The following is a 17,732-nucleotide window of genomic DNA, read 5'->3' on the forward strand; positions in this document are numbered from 1 at the left end:
AAAAGTGAGAAGCATTACAGGTAAAGAATAGAAAATCTGTTTCCTACAGACATGGCACAAGGGATACTTCCTCCAAGTATTACCTGCTTCCCACTTTTCTCAAGGAGGGCATTATATTGAATCCACTTGGGGGTGAATCCATTTATTGTATTACATTCCTCACAATCTAATCTCTCTGGAGGTGGTCTCACACACACCCAGAGTGTGTTCTACTACTAATCTACCAGGTGTTTCTGAATCCAATCAAGATGGCTATTAAGATGTGCTATATAGTAAGTGTGATGGTTAATTTTATATATCCATGTGGCTGGACCAAGAAGCCCACTTGTTTGATCAAACACAAGCTACATCTTGCTGTAAAGAGTATGTTAATATCTGTGATCAATTGACTTTGAGAGAGGTGGATGAACTTTCATGATGTAGTTGGGCCTTACCTCATCAGTTGAGGGGCCTGAATCATAAAATCTGTTATTTATTAAAGAAAAAGAAATCTTACCTCCAGACTAAAGTAAAAGCCTCCAGGGCTTTCCAGCTCCCTTCCCGTTTCTAATTTACCAGACCCATAACCAAAAGTACCAGTTCTCTAAATGCAGCCTTTCCCCGTATGTATTTCCTAGTCATGCTCCAGCTTTGGGGAATCCAGGTCCTGAGATAGGCTCTTCTCTGTCTTCTGCCATCCTCCTCACTCGTCTAAGGTAGCAGCGTTACTATTGGCAGTGCAGTTTTCCAAATTGTTTTTCACTTTATTCTCATCTTCCAACACTTTTAGTCTCTCTCATACACATGCGCTTCACACTTTATTTCCCAGCCCCAGCTTCCATGTCCACACTGCCATTTCAGACTATCCTGTGTGCTGTAGTCCCCAGAGGTAGTGGCATTTGCCTGGATCATGTTTCCTTTTGCCTTTTTTGTCGTTGTTAAATGGGAAAATGCATCTCTTCGACTCTCTGGTCCTGGCAAGGGTGGGACTTGTGATCCCAGCCCATGCCATATGGCCACCCAGCTGAAGCTAAAAGCTTGGTCTAAGCTGGCCTGGTGAGGATAGACTGGAGTTCCAGAATTCATGACAACATAGCAGAGCTTCTGGCCAGTGGCCACTTCTCTTCAGTGAAGCATCAATAACAGACGGTTGTCAAAACTGAGCAAGAGGATAGCAGGTCAGGGAGTGAGTGAAGGGAGCCCTGGAGCAGAATGGACAGGAGCAGAGCAGTGGCACACATGCCTAGGCTGAATCTGGAACTGGACAAATACAGACAAAATTTGGGCAAGCATGGTACAAGTTAACCTCCTGTCTATGGAGGATTCCAATCCTAAAGGTTAGGGGCATTCATATTGAGGCTGGTTCTATTTCTTTTACAATATTTTTATCTAATTATGGAAGAGCGTGTTGCCACTACAAATTCCATTCACATGAGTCACTTTACTGTGCATACTGAGGAATTAAACCCAGGTCATCAGGCTTTGTAAGCAAGCACCTATAACCACTGAGCAATCTTCCCAGTACTGGAGATATATGTGTGTGTGTGTGTGTATGTATATGTATATATATTGGTTTTTCAAGGTAGGGTCTTGCTCTAGCCCAGGCTGAACTGGAATTCACTATGTAGTCTCAGGGTGGCCTCGAACTCACGGCAATCCTTCTACTTCTGCCTTCCAAGTGCTGGGATTAAAAGAGTACACCACCACTGGCCCCCTCTCTATAATTTTTAACGTTTGTATCCTGGGAGCTACTTCTTCCTAGCCAACACAGAAAATCAAGAAAGGACTTCTTAGAGAGTCTGTGGCCAGACCAGGCACAATGTGTAATCCCTTGTAATCAGAGGTCTATGGCTGGGTCTCACACATTGTACAAGAAGCACCTGAGTAACAGGAGAGGTCAGCATATGCCCAGAAAGGGACAGGTAGCTAGCCTTACACTATTAGAATTAAACTCTAGGTAACTAAGAGTGATCAATGTGAGGGACAGAGTGCTAAATGAATGGCTGGACCTATGACCCTTCAGTTTCTGTGACACCAGCTACCCCTACATCTGCTTTGTTCCCTGGAAAATGCCCTTGGCTGTAGCATCTGATATGAAACAGTGTCATTCCCAGTCATCAATGGGGCAATTTAGAGACTCCAAGAGAGGCTTTTCATAAAAGGAAGACTGAGGCTGGGTTACATGGCTCAGAAATGCTGGGCAGTTTTGATAGAACCTATTATCCTAACATCCTGCACTACATGGACTAGAGAAGGAAAGATGCATACATTAGCCACCCAGATCTTCAACTGTGCCAAGAACCAAAGGAAAACAGCCACAGGCACACCAGTATCTAGGACAGAGGAAAAGTGAAGTTGCTTGGGTAACATTTCTTTACATTTTCCTTAATGTTGGAACTTTGGGATTTATAGTGAATAGAAATTGCATGTTTTCAATTTTTGTCTTTTTATTTTTATATTGATTTTTAGTTTATTTTTTATTAGTTATGTATATAGTGTATATACAGCCATGATGGTACCATTGTTAGCCTTCTCCCTGTCATCCGCCATGAAGATTGTGGGTGTTGCATTGTGGAGGCGGCCATCAGTTACGGGAGAGAGGCAATGAATGTCTCTGTATAATGACCCAACTTAAGGCTCTAACAATCTTTCCAACACCTCTTCCATGAATTTCCTTGAGCCATGCTGGGTTCATTTTAGTTCTGTTTCAGTGATGGGAGGTCTTGGGAGTCTGTGTCTCTGGCTATCTGATTTGGTAGGAGTTGAGTGTTCTCTGTGTCTGTCTCCTTCGCCCTTGTGCTATACCAGGTTCATGGAGAAAGCATCTCTTGCTCATTACCCCACTAACTCTATGGCTTCAGCTGGTGCCCTGGTGGGGTTTGATGGGCTGATTCTCTCTCAGGTTCTGTGTCCATTTTAAGGGTCTTGCCTTTTCTTCCACGTGAGGTGAGGTTAGAACGACACCATCTTGACTGGAAGTCTGTTTTTCTTTTACTTTTCTTTCCTTCTTTTTTTTTTTTTTTAAGGTAGGCTCTAACTCTAGCCCAGGTTGACCTGGAATGTATTCTCAGGGTGGTCTCAAACTCACAGTGATCCTCCTACATCTGCTTCCTGAGTTCTGGGATTAAAGGCAAATGCCATCAGGCCCAGCATTTTATTTTCACTAGTTACAATGTTTACATTAAAAATTGTGTTGTGCAAGCCACCTCCCCTCATTTGCAATGTGAGTTCTGGCAGACTTAGTGACCTAATGCAGGCACTCACTCGGAGCATGTACAGTTCTACCATGGCAGACTGGGCATGCCTGCAGAATGCATGGGGTTCACACAGTGTCCAAAACTTAGAATGACTTGATAACCTTATAATTTTATGTCCTTGCTTCAAAATGATTCTGTCTGTACTGAGAAGCAAAACATTATGGAATCTGCAAGGCAAGGCTCCAGTGCCCACCTCTGCCACATGAAATCTCATTCATGCACAAAGACATTACTAAGATTGTCTCAACTACAGGATTTAAGAAAACTGTTTTCCACAATGAAGAGTCTATATCGAAGCCCACTTCTTTGTTAGCTAATTAAAAACACAATTAAGAAAAGAAAGAAATCTTGTGTTAGGGAAGAAATAACCTACCAGGTGGATACTGCTGCACCCAGAAGCCATAGGTTATTACAGGAAAATTCCAATTACAGGGGTGGGATACTTCCTAATGACTTGTTTATAAGGAAGGACTCCAAAACAATTGCCAATACTCTTGATTGCCCACTAAAACTAGAAGATAAGATATTGTTGCTAATGAAGACACAACATGCTTCAGTTGTAGGATACTGAGAAATCAAGCTAGAACTAAACTGAAAGCTTCCTACCTGATGGTTAGCTAGCATAGCGCTGGAAATATCTCCATAGGCTGCTAAGGGGACAAAAGTCATCAACAGCCTTAACCAGCAGTACACCCTGAAAGCTACATAACCAGCCAGGCAAAATGTTCCCACTGGTGCAATAATGACATGACTGTTATAGTAGTAACCTATTGTATTTGGATTTCAGGCCCACTCCATACGAGGGGATTCATGACTGGCAGCAAAAGCCTAATGCTTCTGGGAAGTCATAAACTCTAGTGGGAAATCTATTACTGTTGTATAGCTAAATGGATATGTTGTATCCATCAAAATGCCCTCTAAATATTTATTTCTATTCCCATGGATTAGTGCTGCTCACACTTTGGTCAGAGCAGTTTTTTCTTGCATATTGTGGTAAGTACTGGGAAGACTCAAAACTCATCAAATTTTGGCACTGAGACATCTCTATCACACCCTCCAAGGCTCAGGGACCATAACAGAAGAGGTGGCAGGAAGAATGTAAGAGCCAAAAAAAGGGGAGGAGTATTTTGCAATATTGTCATATAGGTACAATGTGGCCTTGATATTCATGCCTGCACAGTGGCTATTACACAAGACCTGCATAATAGGAAGAAAGAATGATGACATCAACATAGAAAAATGACTAGTTGGAAAGAATGAATTCAGTGGAGGGTAGATTCATGGAGAGGAAAGGAAGGATGGTGAGGGGTGATTATGGTTATGGTATATTTATTGTCTTTATGTACAGAGATTGTCAAATAAAAAGTTTAAAAACTCATCAGGGCTAGAGAGATGGCTCAGCAGTTAAGGCACTTGCCTGCAGAGCCTAACAACCTAAATTCAATTTCTCAGTGCCCATGTAAAGCCAGATGCATGAAGTAGTACGTGCAGTTAGAGTTCATTTGCAGTAGCTTAAGGCCCTGACACACCCATTCTCTCTCCTCTATCTCTCTCTGCTTGCAAATAAATAAATATATTTTAAAAAATCATCAAGTGCTGAGAATAAATGATTGTTGAGTGCTCAGTGCCACATGAGACAACTCTACCTACATTATAATGTGAGATCAATCCATCTTGGACACTTAGTGAGCTCCTGTCTCTAAATAAAAATAGAAAGAGGGCTAGAAGATATATCTCAGTAGTCATTTGCTTGCCTAGCATGTCCAAGGCTTTAGCTTCAGTCCCCAGCACCATAAATGGTTAGTGAGTTCTGATATAAGACTTCCAAAGGACTCATTCTGTGATACTTACGTCATTTTTTTTGAAGTTAAGTAATTCAAAGGGAATATATATTTAGTGAAAGTACATCTTTCATAAGCTGTTCTGGATCCCACATGAATGCTTTATTTTTTTAAAGTGCTAATATTCATAACAATACTTTATTTATTCTAACTTAGTGGACATATTTCACTTTCTGTTTAACCTAGAAATTGGTTTCATATAAACTGTCAGCCTTTTTAGTTTTATTACCAAATGAGAATACAACCTAAGGAAATGAAAGCTAACAGCCTACCTAATAAACGTTCATGGGTTTGGTGAAAATTTGAACATCCAACAAAATCCTAGCAATGCCTAAATGTTATATCAAGGAGCAAATGAGGTCATTAGTACAGTATATGTGTCTTATAGATAAGTCTTATGGAAGGGAGCCCAGAAAGAACTGTCTGAAGAAAAGGGGATATGTGCTAAAAAGAGAGTTAACATATTTAAGGAGAATGAGTAGGAAGTTCTCAACAGTAGACATTTGTTAAGGCAGGTGAAGGCTAAGAGACTCATGTTTACAAGCATTATCATGTTGTATAAAACCTTACAATGGAAAAAGTATGTACACTTATACTCTGGAGAATTTTTCAGTAAACAATGTAGGACATTAACCATTTACTAGGTAACATAAGAAAATATGTAAGAATAGTTTGGGGTCAGGGAGATGGCTCAGAGTTTAAAGGCACTTGCTGCCTACCAGCCCAGGTTTGATTCCCCCTGTATCCATGTAAGCCAGATGCACAAAGTGGCACATGCATCTGTAGTTTGTCTGCAGCCACTGGATTCCCTGGCATGCCCATTCTCTCCCCGCCCATATCCCTCCCTCCCTCCTTCTCTCTAAAATAAATAAAAATAAAATATTTTAAAAATAACATGCAGAAATCAGTAGTCTTTCTATATGCTAGCAACAAACACGCTGAGGATGAAATCAGGGAATCACTCCCATCACAAATGCATTTAAAAAATGTACCCTGGAATAAACCTAACCAAGGAAGTAAAGGATCTGTGCAATGAAACTTTAAAACACTCAAGATAGGAAATATGTCAGTGGGAGATAGTCCCCGAGGTGTTGACAGCTGGGTCCCATATACTGTTTTCTCTCTTACAACTTACTGTATATAGTAAGTATAATGATATGCTGACATCCCACTGCAGCCTGCCATGCCCTGCCTGCCATGAAGGACACTATCCTCTGGGATCGTAAACTGAATTAAATTACGTTTCCTTTATACATTGCTTCTGGTTGAGAATTTTGTCCCAGAAATGAGAAAGTAACATATAATTTCTAGCACCAATACAAGAGCCTAAACTTAGCACATCACCTTTTTTTAAGTTCCTGACCGGCACACATGCATGCATATGTACTTAAAGATAACATGAGATTGGCCGGGAAGAATTCTCAAACAATTCCTAGAAGTTTAAGCTAAATAGAATTTACTCTAAGGGTCCATAACCAGCCTTTAACACAGAGAAAATAATTCCTTCTGAAATTTCTAAGTAAAATTTGGTGGCAGTCTGTAGGTATGGGAAAATCATTTATTTATGACAGCAGGATCAAGAGGAGAAATAAGTAGTAGAAGAGGCACAATGCCTTAAGAGCAATTGTCCAGGATCCAAAAATAATAGCTTTATTTTAACCTTGGTTGATGAAAAATGAGAATATTAAAAAAGATTAAAAATACATAATAAAAGAACTTTTTTCTATTAAATCATTTTATTAGTTATACAAATTTATATAGGAAGTTTATTCTTTCAGAAAGAAAAAGGTATTACAATGATTTGTGCCAGTATATATGTAAAGTCCTTATGACCTAAGCTCTCATTCCACCTAAAAAAAAACCCTGCCTTACTTTTGTTTAATTAGATAGCTCTAAACAAATTGAGATCATAACAAGATGCATACTTATAAAATGTAGTTATTACTGCTGCACGGATTCCATTGTCAGTTCATAATGTATATATGTATCTCCCTCCAAAGAGTTTGTGAGTATAATATGCCCTACCCTCTTCTCTCTACTAAAAGTGCTTTACAAAATAGCCACAGGTCCCTATGGTCTCTTTTAATTCCAAAGCAGACTGGCTAAAGCGAACCACATGGACCACCTATTATCCTGAAAGTTGGATAGTGAAAGATGAAAACTGAATGTAGAAGATCAGTTTTCTCTATCACCAGGTAGCACAATCTTGAGAAAATCATGTGGAGAAGTCTCAACTTGCACTCCCACCTTTGTTTCCACAATCTCTCTCTAGTAGTCTTCATAAAATATCCTGATGTGACCTATAGGTCAGAGATACATTATTTTCTTGTTAAGTCTATTTTAGTCTGGGCTTATATTTTGAAGCATATTCAGAGATGCAGAAGAAGATGCCTTAGTACATTTCAGATTAGTCTCTCTCACTCTTTTGGGAATAGGGTGATTGCTAGCCAAGCAAGGCAGTTCTGGTACTTGCCCCTTGACAAGCATTCTAAAAAAGTTCTATGGTGTCAGTTCTCATATTTATTTAGGAGAATAATATTTACCTTCACATTTGGATATAAGAATCCACTATTCTCATCACCCTAACAAACATGTAATGATAAATCCCCAAAACAGTTGGAATGCAAAAGACTTAAAACTTGGTGGAATTTTGTCAGGTAAAGACTGTGGTTTAAGTAATTCTAAAATCTCTAAGTTGGTTTAAGTAATTCTAAAAAAATCTTAGTTTTGCTGCTATCAAAATCATTTTTCTAAGCCATTTAGATAATTTACAGCCATATATATATATATCAAATATGACCAAGAAACAGAGTAGAAATATCTTTAGAAAATTCCATCAAAATCTTATAACTAACTTATATTATAAACTAATCTCTTATTTCTGAAATAAAAGCTAATTTAAATTGAGTCATATATCAAGTATTATTTTCTAAAATCAAAATTTCAGTTTATAGCATACAATAAAGCTATTACATATTAAACAGTGTTACTTTTCCTTAAAAGGCAAAAGGACAAATTGGAAATGATAAGTTATCCTGGTTGATTTGACTTTGGCCCAAGCAAAGTGCTTATTACATCTCCCTGCAAAGAAGAAAAAAAAGTTAACATGATTACAATGCAATAAAACATAACTTGAAAGGTAAAGTGTTCTTTAAAATGCCATTTAAAAATCTATTAAGTTGCTGATATACATATAAAAAGCATCCAGTAAGATAATGAAATAGAGCAAAAAGGTAGTTAAAATAGTAACACTTAACTTCCTAGCATATACCTGCTTTTGCCATAAAAGTTGCCTTCAATGAAGTTTGACAAATGCTTTTATAAGTTTCACTAAGAGGACTATTTTAGAAGCTTTTATTTACTTAATGCTTAAATCTGACCTTTCTCATCTGTGACATACCTGTTCGTGACATTTCCAGTTCTTTCCTGACCTGTTAATGCATCATTTAGAGATAACTTCTCAATACCCAACTGGGTTCTGTATTTTCATTTAACGATATTTATCTTTGTAGTAAAAATGACAAAATGATCATATATAAAAGGACAGCAACCAAAGATGAAGGGTGAGCTTTTAAGAAAGTAGGAAGGTGGGGCTGGAGAGATGCACAAGGTGGCACATGCATCTGGAGCTTGTTTGCACTGGGTGGAAGCCCTGGCACACCCATCCTCTCTCTCAGCTTCTTTTCTTCTTTCAAATAAATAAATAAAAATAAAATATTAAGAAAAGAAAGTAGGATAGTGAAAGATGAAAACTAAATGTAGAAGACCAGTTTTCTCTATTACAAGGTAGCATAATCTTGAGAAAGTCAGCATGTAATTATAAAGGTTGTTATAACTGAGTAAGCTCATGGAAATAAAACTTTTTAATATTTTATTTATTTAGTTTTGTAATATGGGGGAAGTAGGGAGAGAATGGGTACACCAGGGCTTCTATCCACTGCAAATGAATGCCAGACATATGTGCCACCATGTGCATCTGGCTTACATGGGTACTGGGGAATCAAACCTTAGGCTTCACAGGCCTTACTTAACTACTTACCAATCTCTCCAGCCCAAACCTTTTTTTGTTTTTGTCTAAAACATAAAGTCTAAGCAAGCATTCTACCAAATGAGCTACATCCCTTGCCTTCTTCCTCAGTTTTTTCACTTTTTAAAAAAAATTTTATTAGTTATGTACACAGTGTGTATACAACCGTGTTGATACCATCCTTAGCCTCCTATCTGTCCTCCCCCCTCTGAAAGGACTCTGTTTGTTGGGGAATGTTAGTAGTGTATTGTGGGGGTAGCCATCAGCTATGGGTAAGAGGCAATGTATCTGTGCATAATGTCCCAACATGTGCTCTAACAATCTTTCCGCCCACTCTTCTGCAAATTTCCCTGAGCCATATTGGGTTCATTTTAGGTCTATTTCAGTGATGAAGTCTTGGGAGCCTCTGTGTCTATCTCCTTCACTCTTGTGCTGGTACCAAGTTCACCAAGATAGCAGCTCATTTCCCCAATTCCTTGGTTTCAGATGGGGCCCTGTTGAGATGCAATGGCCTGATTCTCTCCTCAGGATCTGCATCCATCTGAAAAAGAGAAGCAAATTCTCCAACGGAGAGTGAAGTCAGCACCAGAAAAATGGGATAACCATTATTAGTTTAGAGAGAATTTATTAAATATAGGCCCTCTTGTAGCCCACGACTGGTGGGAGCTTGATAATGGAGAGTGGGCTCATTGTTTGGATATGGTTCTGACCTGTTTCCCTGCTCCAGCTATGGGTTCCATTCCACTGAGTGGGTCTGTTAGCCAAATCTAGAGCAGTTGGTTACCCACCATGGCTGTGTGCCACTATTGCACTTGTGTGAGCATCATGTCAGGTTGTTTGCTGCTGAATAGCTTAGACCACAAGTTGCTTGGACAGATGTTAGTCATTTTCCCCCAGTTGCTCATGTAGCACCTTCTGGCACTAGATGAGCTAACTGTCTGGGAAATGACTCTCTTCCATATTCCAGCCAGTCCACTCTATGTTCCTACCAATAGCATATGGCATCTTCAGCAGTAGGGTCTTACCACTAACCTTTGGTGGGTCAAGTACTGTGACAGAAATCTGTCTTCTTTTGGGAAACCTTGTAGGTCTCTCTGATCAGGGGAGTGGAGGCAAGTGGGAAGGTGTTTCTGCCTGGAGGGCCCTTGGGGAAATGCTAGTCTGCTGGCCTGGATCCCTGCACAGGGGTGAGAGGGGTAGTGGCAAATGGGATGACATTTTCTATCATGGAGGTGTATGCAGAGTTATGCTGGCCTCCGGGCCTGGGTCCCCTTGCCTATGGTCAGTGCAGGAGAAACCTGTGGCTGGGACTATGGCTAGGGTAGTTGCTTGAGCAGATTGGGGGACTGGTGGGCTACCAAGAGCATGGGAATCAGCAGATTCCTGCTTTGCTCCTCTGCCTTCCCACAGAAGACCTGATGAACCCTAGGCGTCTTGCTTTTCCTTCCCCAGGAGGTGTGGTGCAGCTAGGGGGAACGCCATCTTGCCCAGAAGTCCTCTACCTTTCTTCAGTTTATAATTATTTTTTATTTACTTACTTGAGATAGAAAAAAAGACAGACAGTGAGTATGGGTGAGCCAGGGCCTTCTGCCACTGATTCCTGACTGTTGGGATTATTGGTGTGGGCCACTACATTTGTTTATAACTGTTCAGTGTTTAAATATTTTCATAATTTTAGCATACTGTACTTCTGGAATCTTTCTGGCATAACTCAACACTGTGTTTTTTAGATTTATTCAAGATTTTTCAGTTCCAGATAAAATGGTCTTGTATTGATGACCTCACTGAGGCTGTAGTTTCCTTCATAAGACTTGTATAATACTGCTCTCATCAACATATTTATGTGATGCTGAAAAAGGGCAAAAAATACATGACATCAAAATAGAAAAGGGGGCTAGGTGGAGGGAGGAAAAAGGATGGTAGTGGGAGGGGATATGTTCAGGGTATATTGTGCAGATATATAAAGATCATCAAAAAAGTTAAAAAAAACCAAAAACTACTTTCACCTACACCATTATATAACAGAAGAAAAATGGAAGATCACCACATTATGCTGCATGTCATTCAAATTGCTGTATTTGTAATGGCATGTACGAAAGTGCTATATTTTACTTATCTAGTCCTTTACTAATCATCACTTAAAATTACTTTCAATGTATCAAGGCAGAAAAATTACTGCTATAAATATCAGTCATAGTTTTCTCCTTAGTGTATCTTTAATATCACTGCTAAAGAAATAAAGCCCTAGGGTGGACATATAGCTTATATTAACAGAGTATTAGTTAAGCATCTGAAAATGTTGTAGCCTACCATAATAAAACTGTAGTAATTTAGAATGCACTGTCACAGTAAATAAATGAACTTAAGATGGAGGCATCAATATGGGCAGAATTGACTGCACACTTCTGTGGAAAGGTAAAGACCTCAAGTCACATGTAGTAGACCTTGGGGACAATGCACTATGAGGACACTCCATCTGGAGAACATAGACAAATCTATCACACAGGGCTCAGCCTGGCAGCCCAGTTAGCGTCAGATCTCATTCCCTAGCTAACATCTACAGCTGTTATACATCTCAGTCAAATGGAGAAATTAAGTAATCTCCAAAAGTACTTAAAGCATTATTCTCTTTTACTCTGAGAAAAATAAATGGTGTATGAAGAAATGATATATGGAGACAAACATAATTTTTAATATTTTCTGTATAAAAGAATTTTTACATATTTGATATTTTAATATTCATTATATATGAAAGAATTTTCACATCAGACTGCCTAAGAGATAAACATTTTTTTACATAAATGTATACTTAAACAATCCACCTAGACTGGTGGCCATAAATTGGAAATAAAGTAAGTAATCTAAATATAAAATTTTGGGCTGGAGAGGTGGCTTAGCGGTTAAGCGCTTGCCTGTGAAGCCTAAGGACCTTGGTTCGAGGCTCAGTTCCCCAGGTCCCACGTTAGCCAGATGCACAAGGGGGCGCACGCGGCTGGAGTTCATTTGCAGAGGCTGGAAGCCCTGGTGCGCCCATTCCCTCTCTCTCTCCCTCTATCTGTCTTTCTCTGTGTGTCTGTCGCTCTCAAAATAAATAAATAAATAAAAATACTTTAAATATAAAATTTTAAGGTCTATTATTTTTTTCATGTTGCAGTATAGCATTTAAACAAGTTATTTAAGCCAAAGTATACTATGAAAGATAGATAAACATTAGGGGACTTTTTTCTTTATTCAAAAAATCTGGGGCAAGAGAGATGGCTGAATGGTTAAGGCACTTGTTGGCAAAGCCAAAGGACCCTACTTTGATTCCCCAGGAACCAGATAAAGATAGATGCACAAGGTAGTACAATCATCTGGAGTTCATTTGCAGTGGCTGAAGCCTCTGGCATGCCTGTTCTTTCTCTTTCTTTCTCTCTCTCTCTCCGCCTCTCTATCTGCCTCTTTCTCTTACTCTCTAAAATAAAAACAAAATATTTTAAAATAAATTAATTTTTAAAATTCTGGGCTGTGAGATGCTAACATTCCTAATAGGCATCTCAAGGACTGGATAATAGGGAGGGTGGGATGGATGGGGAGGGTAAGGGAATGGGAGTGACACAAAACTGGAGCCAAGTGGAAATGGTACCATAAAATCCTATATCCTGAAAGAGAGAATAAAAGGTTGAAGCATCATCAGGTCCTTAGAGGGAAAACCTGAATCACAGGGCTGTGGAAGGGTATGATGAAGACTAACCATAATCTTCTTCTGTTTCTCTCTCTCTCTCTTTTCTCTCTATGTCCTCTATATTACCTATCTTTTTCTTCCTTCATTTCCCTTGGTGATGGCCTGAAACTCCCAGTACCAGGATGCAGTGAACATCCACATGAACTGTTGATAAGAAAGAACTACAAGGTTTTCCAAAAGAAGACAGATTTCTGTCAGAACACTTGATGACACACCAAAGATTAGTGGTAAGACCCTACTGCCAAAGACACCATAAACTATTGGTATGGAACATGGACACCTGGCTGGAATCTGGAAGAGACTCAGTCCCCAGACTGTTAGCTCATCTAGTGCCAAAAGGAGCTACATGAATGACTGGGGGAAAATGACCAACATCAGTTCCAGAAACCTGTGGTCTAAGCCACTCAGCAGCAAACAACACGACATGATGCTCACACAAGTGCATCAGTGGCACACAGCCATGGTGGGCAACCAACTGCACTTGAATTGGCTAACGGATCTTCTCAGTGGAATGGAGCCCATAGCTAGAGCTGGGAAACAAGTCAGAACCATATCTAAAAAATGAGCTCGCTCTCCAATATCAAGCTTCCACCAATCATGGGTTGCAAGAGGGCCTACACCTATTAAATTCTCTCTAAAATAATAATGTTCATCCCATTTACCTGGTGCTGACTTCACTCTCTGTTGAAGAATCTGCTTCTTTTTTTCAGATGGATGCAGAAGCTGAGGACAGAATCAGCCCATCACACCTCACCAAGGCCCCAGCTGAAACCGTAGAGTAATTGGGGAAATGAGCAAGACTGCTGCTCTCTTGGTGAATCTGGTACCAGACAAGGGTGAAGAAGACAGACACAGAGGATACTCAACTCCTCCCAAGCCAGATATCCAGAGACACAGAACCTCCCAAGACTTCATCACTGAAGTAAACCTAAAATGAACCCAACATGGCTCAGGGAAATTTGCAGAAAAGGGAGCGGAAAGAGTGTTAAAGCCACAAGTTGGGACATTATGCACAGAGACATTGCCTCTTCCACATAACTGATGGCTTCCCCAACAATGCATGACCCACAATCCCCAATGAGGAGGGTCCCTTCAGAGGGGGAAGGACAGGGAGGAGGCTAATGATGGTACCAACATGGCTGTTTACACACTGAGTATGTGCATAACTAATAAAGAGAAAAATATTACACTTAAAAAAATCCCAGACTGGAGAGATTAATGGGTAAAGGCACTTGCTTGCAAAGCCCTATGGCCCAAGTTCAAAAAGCCAGATGCACAAAGTAACACACGCATAAATAAGGAAATAAATATTTTAAAAACAACAAAAAGCTATTATTTATCCATCATTTACTCTGGAGCATGAAGCTATACTTCTAGCAGTTTGTTTTGCTTTTCATAAAGGTCTTTAATCAATTTGGAGTTCATCATTGTACAAAATATGAGACAGGGGTATCTAATTTTATTGTTTTTCCTATGTGACTTGGAACAAAGAGCAAATTCTTCCTCATGGAATTGTACTTTTTCTGATCTCAAATGACTACCACTGTCCTGCCGGTGACCAGATGTAATCAACCATTTGGGTGTACTGCCACTCTTGGCTCTTACTGCACACCCATGTTGCTCTCTTTTCCTTTTATCTTTTCTTTCTCATCTGATTCAAAGCATTTTCAGAATCAATTTCTTTTACTGGATTTGTGAATACTTCTATAGTATAGGGGCCCAAACAAACTGCTAGTTCAAGGGAATTCAAATTACCTGAACATTTTTTCTCTTTCTCTTCTTTTTTCTCATTTTTTTTTTGGGGGGGGGGAAGGGTCTTGCTCTAGCCCAAGATGACATGGAATTCACTATGTAGTCTCAGGATTGCATGGCAATCCTCCTACCTCTGCCTCCCAAGTGCTGGGATTAAAGGCATGTACCACCACTCCCGGGTCATACCTGAACACTTTTAACAGCATTAGTTTCAGATAGCTAAACTGCTTCCAGATGGCTTATCTCAGTTTCTGCCCAAAACATCAGTACGAGAGAGCTTAGTTTACCAAATGTTTGCCAGTACTGAAAAGGCCCATAAAAAAGTTTAAGGAACTATGTTATATGGGAAAATCTTCATTATTTTCCTTATATTTAATACTTTATGTAAATATATGTAAAGTAACACAGTGGATGCTTTGCTCATGACCATTTCCCATTCTACTACTGGAGTCAGTGTTTTTTTCCTATTTTTAAGTAGTTTTTAATATAGTTTTCATATTTGTGATAATATATATCAAATTGTTATTTGCAATAACAATGAGAAAGAAAGAAAATATAGAAAATCTATGATAAAAACTATATGCCTTCAATGAAATGAGTCATTTGTCAACTTTTGGCAACAAAGTGTTCATATTAGACTATCTCAGTATGAGAACAGGATAATGCTAAACCATTACTTCAGGAAAATGTGACAATATCAAAGTATATTTATTTCAACTACAACTAACAATTACCAAGTTTCAATTATACAGTAGACAAAATATTAAGTTCTAGACATAATATTTAAAAGTGTTAAATTCAGCAATAATATTATTCCCATCTTTTTGTTGTTGTTGTTCTGCTTTGTGGTGTTTGTGTATGGTATATTCACATGTATGTATCCTTACAGTGCCTGATGTGCTTGCCTGTGGCAGTGGGTACTCTACTATGGTAGCTGAAGAACTGCTCCAATTGTTGCTCCCTTGCTCTTCTATCCATTCTTACTTGAACTGGAGTCTGTTACTGATACCAGATATTTCTGTTTTTCACAAGCTGAGGAGACAATTGCCTTGTCTCTGCTCTCTTTTGTAGGACTAGGGTTACAAGCAATATGTGGACCCAGCTGTTTTAACTCCAGTGGTTTTGCACCCCCCACCCCTCAGTCTCTCATGTTTGCACTGAACTACTTATCTTTTATTTATTTATTTATTTATATTTTTGGTTTCTGAGGTAGGGTTTCACTGTAGTCCAGGCTGACCTGGAATTCACTATGTAGTCTCAGGGTGGCCTTGAACTCACAGTGATCCTCCTATCTCTGCCTCCTGAGTGCTGGGATTAAAGGTGTGTGCCACTATACCTGGCTCCTACTTATCTTTTATTAATCTTTTAAAAACATTTTATTTATTTGAGAAAAAGAGAGAGACAGAGGCAGATAGAGTGAAAAAGGGCATGCCAGAGCCTCTGGCCAGCCACTGCAAATAAACTCCAGATACATGTGCCACCTTGTGCATCTGGCTTATGTGGGTACTGAGGAATTGAACCTGGGTGTTTAAGCTTCTCAGACAAGTGACTTAACCATTAAGCCATCTCTCCAGCCCCAATATGCTATCTCTAAATATTCTTTTATTTTTAATTTTTTTATTAGTTATAGACATACTCAGTATGTAAACAGCACATGTTGACACTATTCCTTTCCCTCATCCCTGCTTCCCCTGCAAAGGGATCCTCCACACTGGGGATGCTAGCCATCTCCAAGGGGATTGTGGGTCATGCACTATGAGGGCAGTCATGAGTTATGGGGAACAAGCAATGTCTCTGTGCATAATGAAACAACTTGTGGCTCTAACAATCTTTCCACCCCCTTCCATGAAATTCTCTGAGCCATGTTGTGTTCATTTTAAGTCTACTTCAGTGATGGGCTCTTAGGAGCTTCTGGCCCTCTGGTTTGATAGGTGTTGGGTATCCTCAGTGTCTATCTCCTTTACCCTTGTGCAGATATCAAGTTCACAAAGAACGCTCATTTCCTCAATACTTCTATAGTTTCAGCTGGGGCGCTGGTGAAGTGTGATGGGTTATTTCTCTCCGCAGGTCTTGCTTCTGTCTGAAAAAGAGAAGCAGATTCTCCAACGGAAAGTGAAGTCAGTACAGGCTAGATGGGATATCCATTATTATTTTAGAGAGAGTTTAATGGGTATAGGCCCTCTTGTAACCCAAGTTTAGTGGAAGCTTGATATTGGAAAGCAAACTCATTATCTGGATATGATTCTGACTTGTTTCCCAGTTCCAGATATGGGTTTATTTCCACTGAGCAGAGCTATTAACTAATCCAAGAGCAGTTGGTTACCCACCATGGCTGTGTGTCACTACTCCATTTGTATGAGCAGCATGTCAGATTATTTGTTTCTGAGTAGCCTAGGCCTCGAGTTGCTCAGACAAATGTTGGCCATTTTCCCCAGTAGCTCATGTAGCACCTTCTAGAACTAGATGGGCTAACTGTCTGGGGACTGGCTCTCTTCCAGATTCCAGCCAGGTCTCTCCATGTTTTGTACTGATAGTATATGTTTTGATGTGTTGTTGAATTCGGTTTGATGATTTTGTTCAGGCTCTTTCTAAATTCATCAGGGATATAGGCCTATAGTTTTCTTGTTGTATATCTGTATTGTTTTGGTATTAAAGTGATACTAGCATCATAAAAGGAGTTAGGAAGCTTTCCTTATTCTTCAATTATGTGGACCAGTTTGAGAAAAATTGGTTTCAGTTCTTCCATGAGGGTTTAATAGAATTTTGCTGAGACGCCATCTGTTCCTCGACTATTCTTTTGGGGCAGTTTTTGATTACCCTCTCAATATCAATGGGTGTGATAGGTTTGTTTAGGAGATTAATCTGTTCTGAATATAGTTTTGATAGGTGGAATGTATCCAGAAATTTATCCATTTCTTCCAGATTATCCAGTTTTGTGGAGTAGAGGTTTTGGAAGTATGTCCTGATGACTGTTCCAGTTTCACTTTTGTGTGTTGTGATTGCTCCTTTTTCATTTCTAATTTTGTTAATTTTTTTTTTATTTTTATTTTCTTTTTTTTTTTTTAATTTAATTTATTAGTTTTCTTTTCAGTAAATACAGGCAGTTTGGTACCATTATTTAGGCTCATCTGTGATCTACCCCCTCCCATTAG

The 17,732-nt window shown here is 39.3% G+C and overlaps 1 protein-coding gene across 2 annotated transcripts in view; it reads right to left on the reverse strand.

The window, feature by feature from the left end:
- Window positions 1–7,990: 7,990 nt before the first annotated feature.
- The window catches only part of Dnai4 (dynein axonemal intermediate chain 4), a 207,911-nt gene continuing 198,169 nt past the window's right edge, over window positions 7,991–17,732 (reverse strand). The window contains exon 17 of one of the 2 annotated variants that reach the window (XM_045151138.1): window positions 7,991–8,158. In XM_045151138.1, the coding sequence (XP_045007073.1) occupies window positions 8,108–8,158 (51 nt within the window). In that variant the 3' untranslated portion in view covers window positions 7,991–8,107. The remainder of the gene's footprint in view (window positions 8,159–17,732) is intronic. The other variant, XM_045151139.1, reaches the window with a different exon arrangement.

Source organism: Jaculus jaculus, chromosome 5, assembly GCF_020740685.1.
Source record: "Jaculus jaculus isolate mJacJac1 chromosome 5, mJacJac1.mat.Y.cur, whole genome shotgun sequence".
Classification (NCBI taxonomy): domain Eukaryota; kingdom Metazoa; phylum Chordata; class Mammalia; order Rodentia; family Dipodidae; genus Jaculus; species Jaculus jaculus.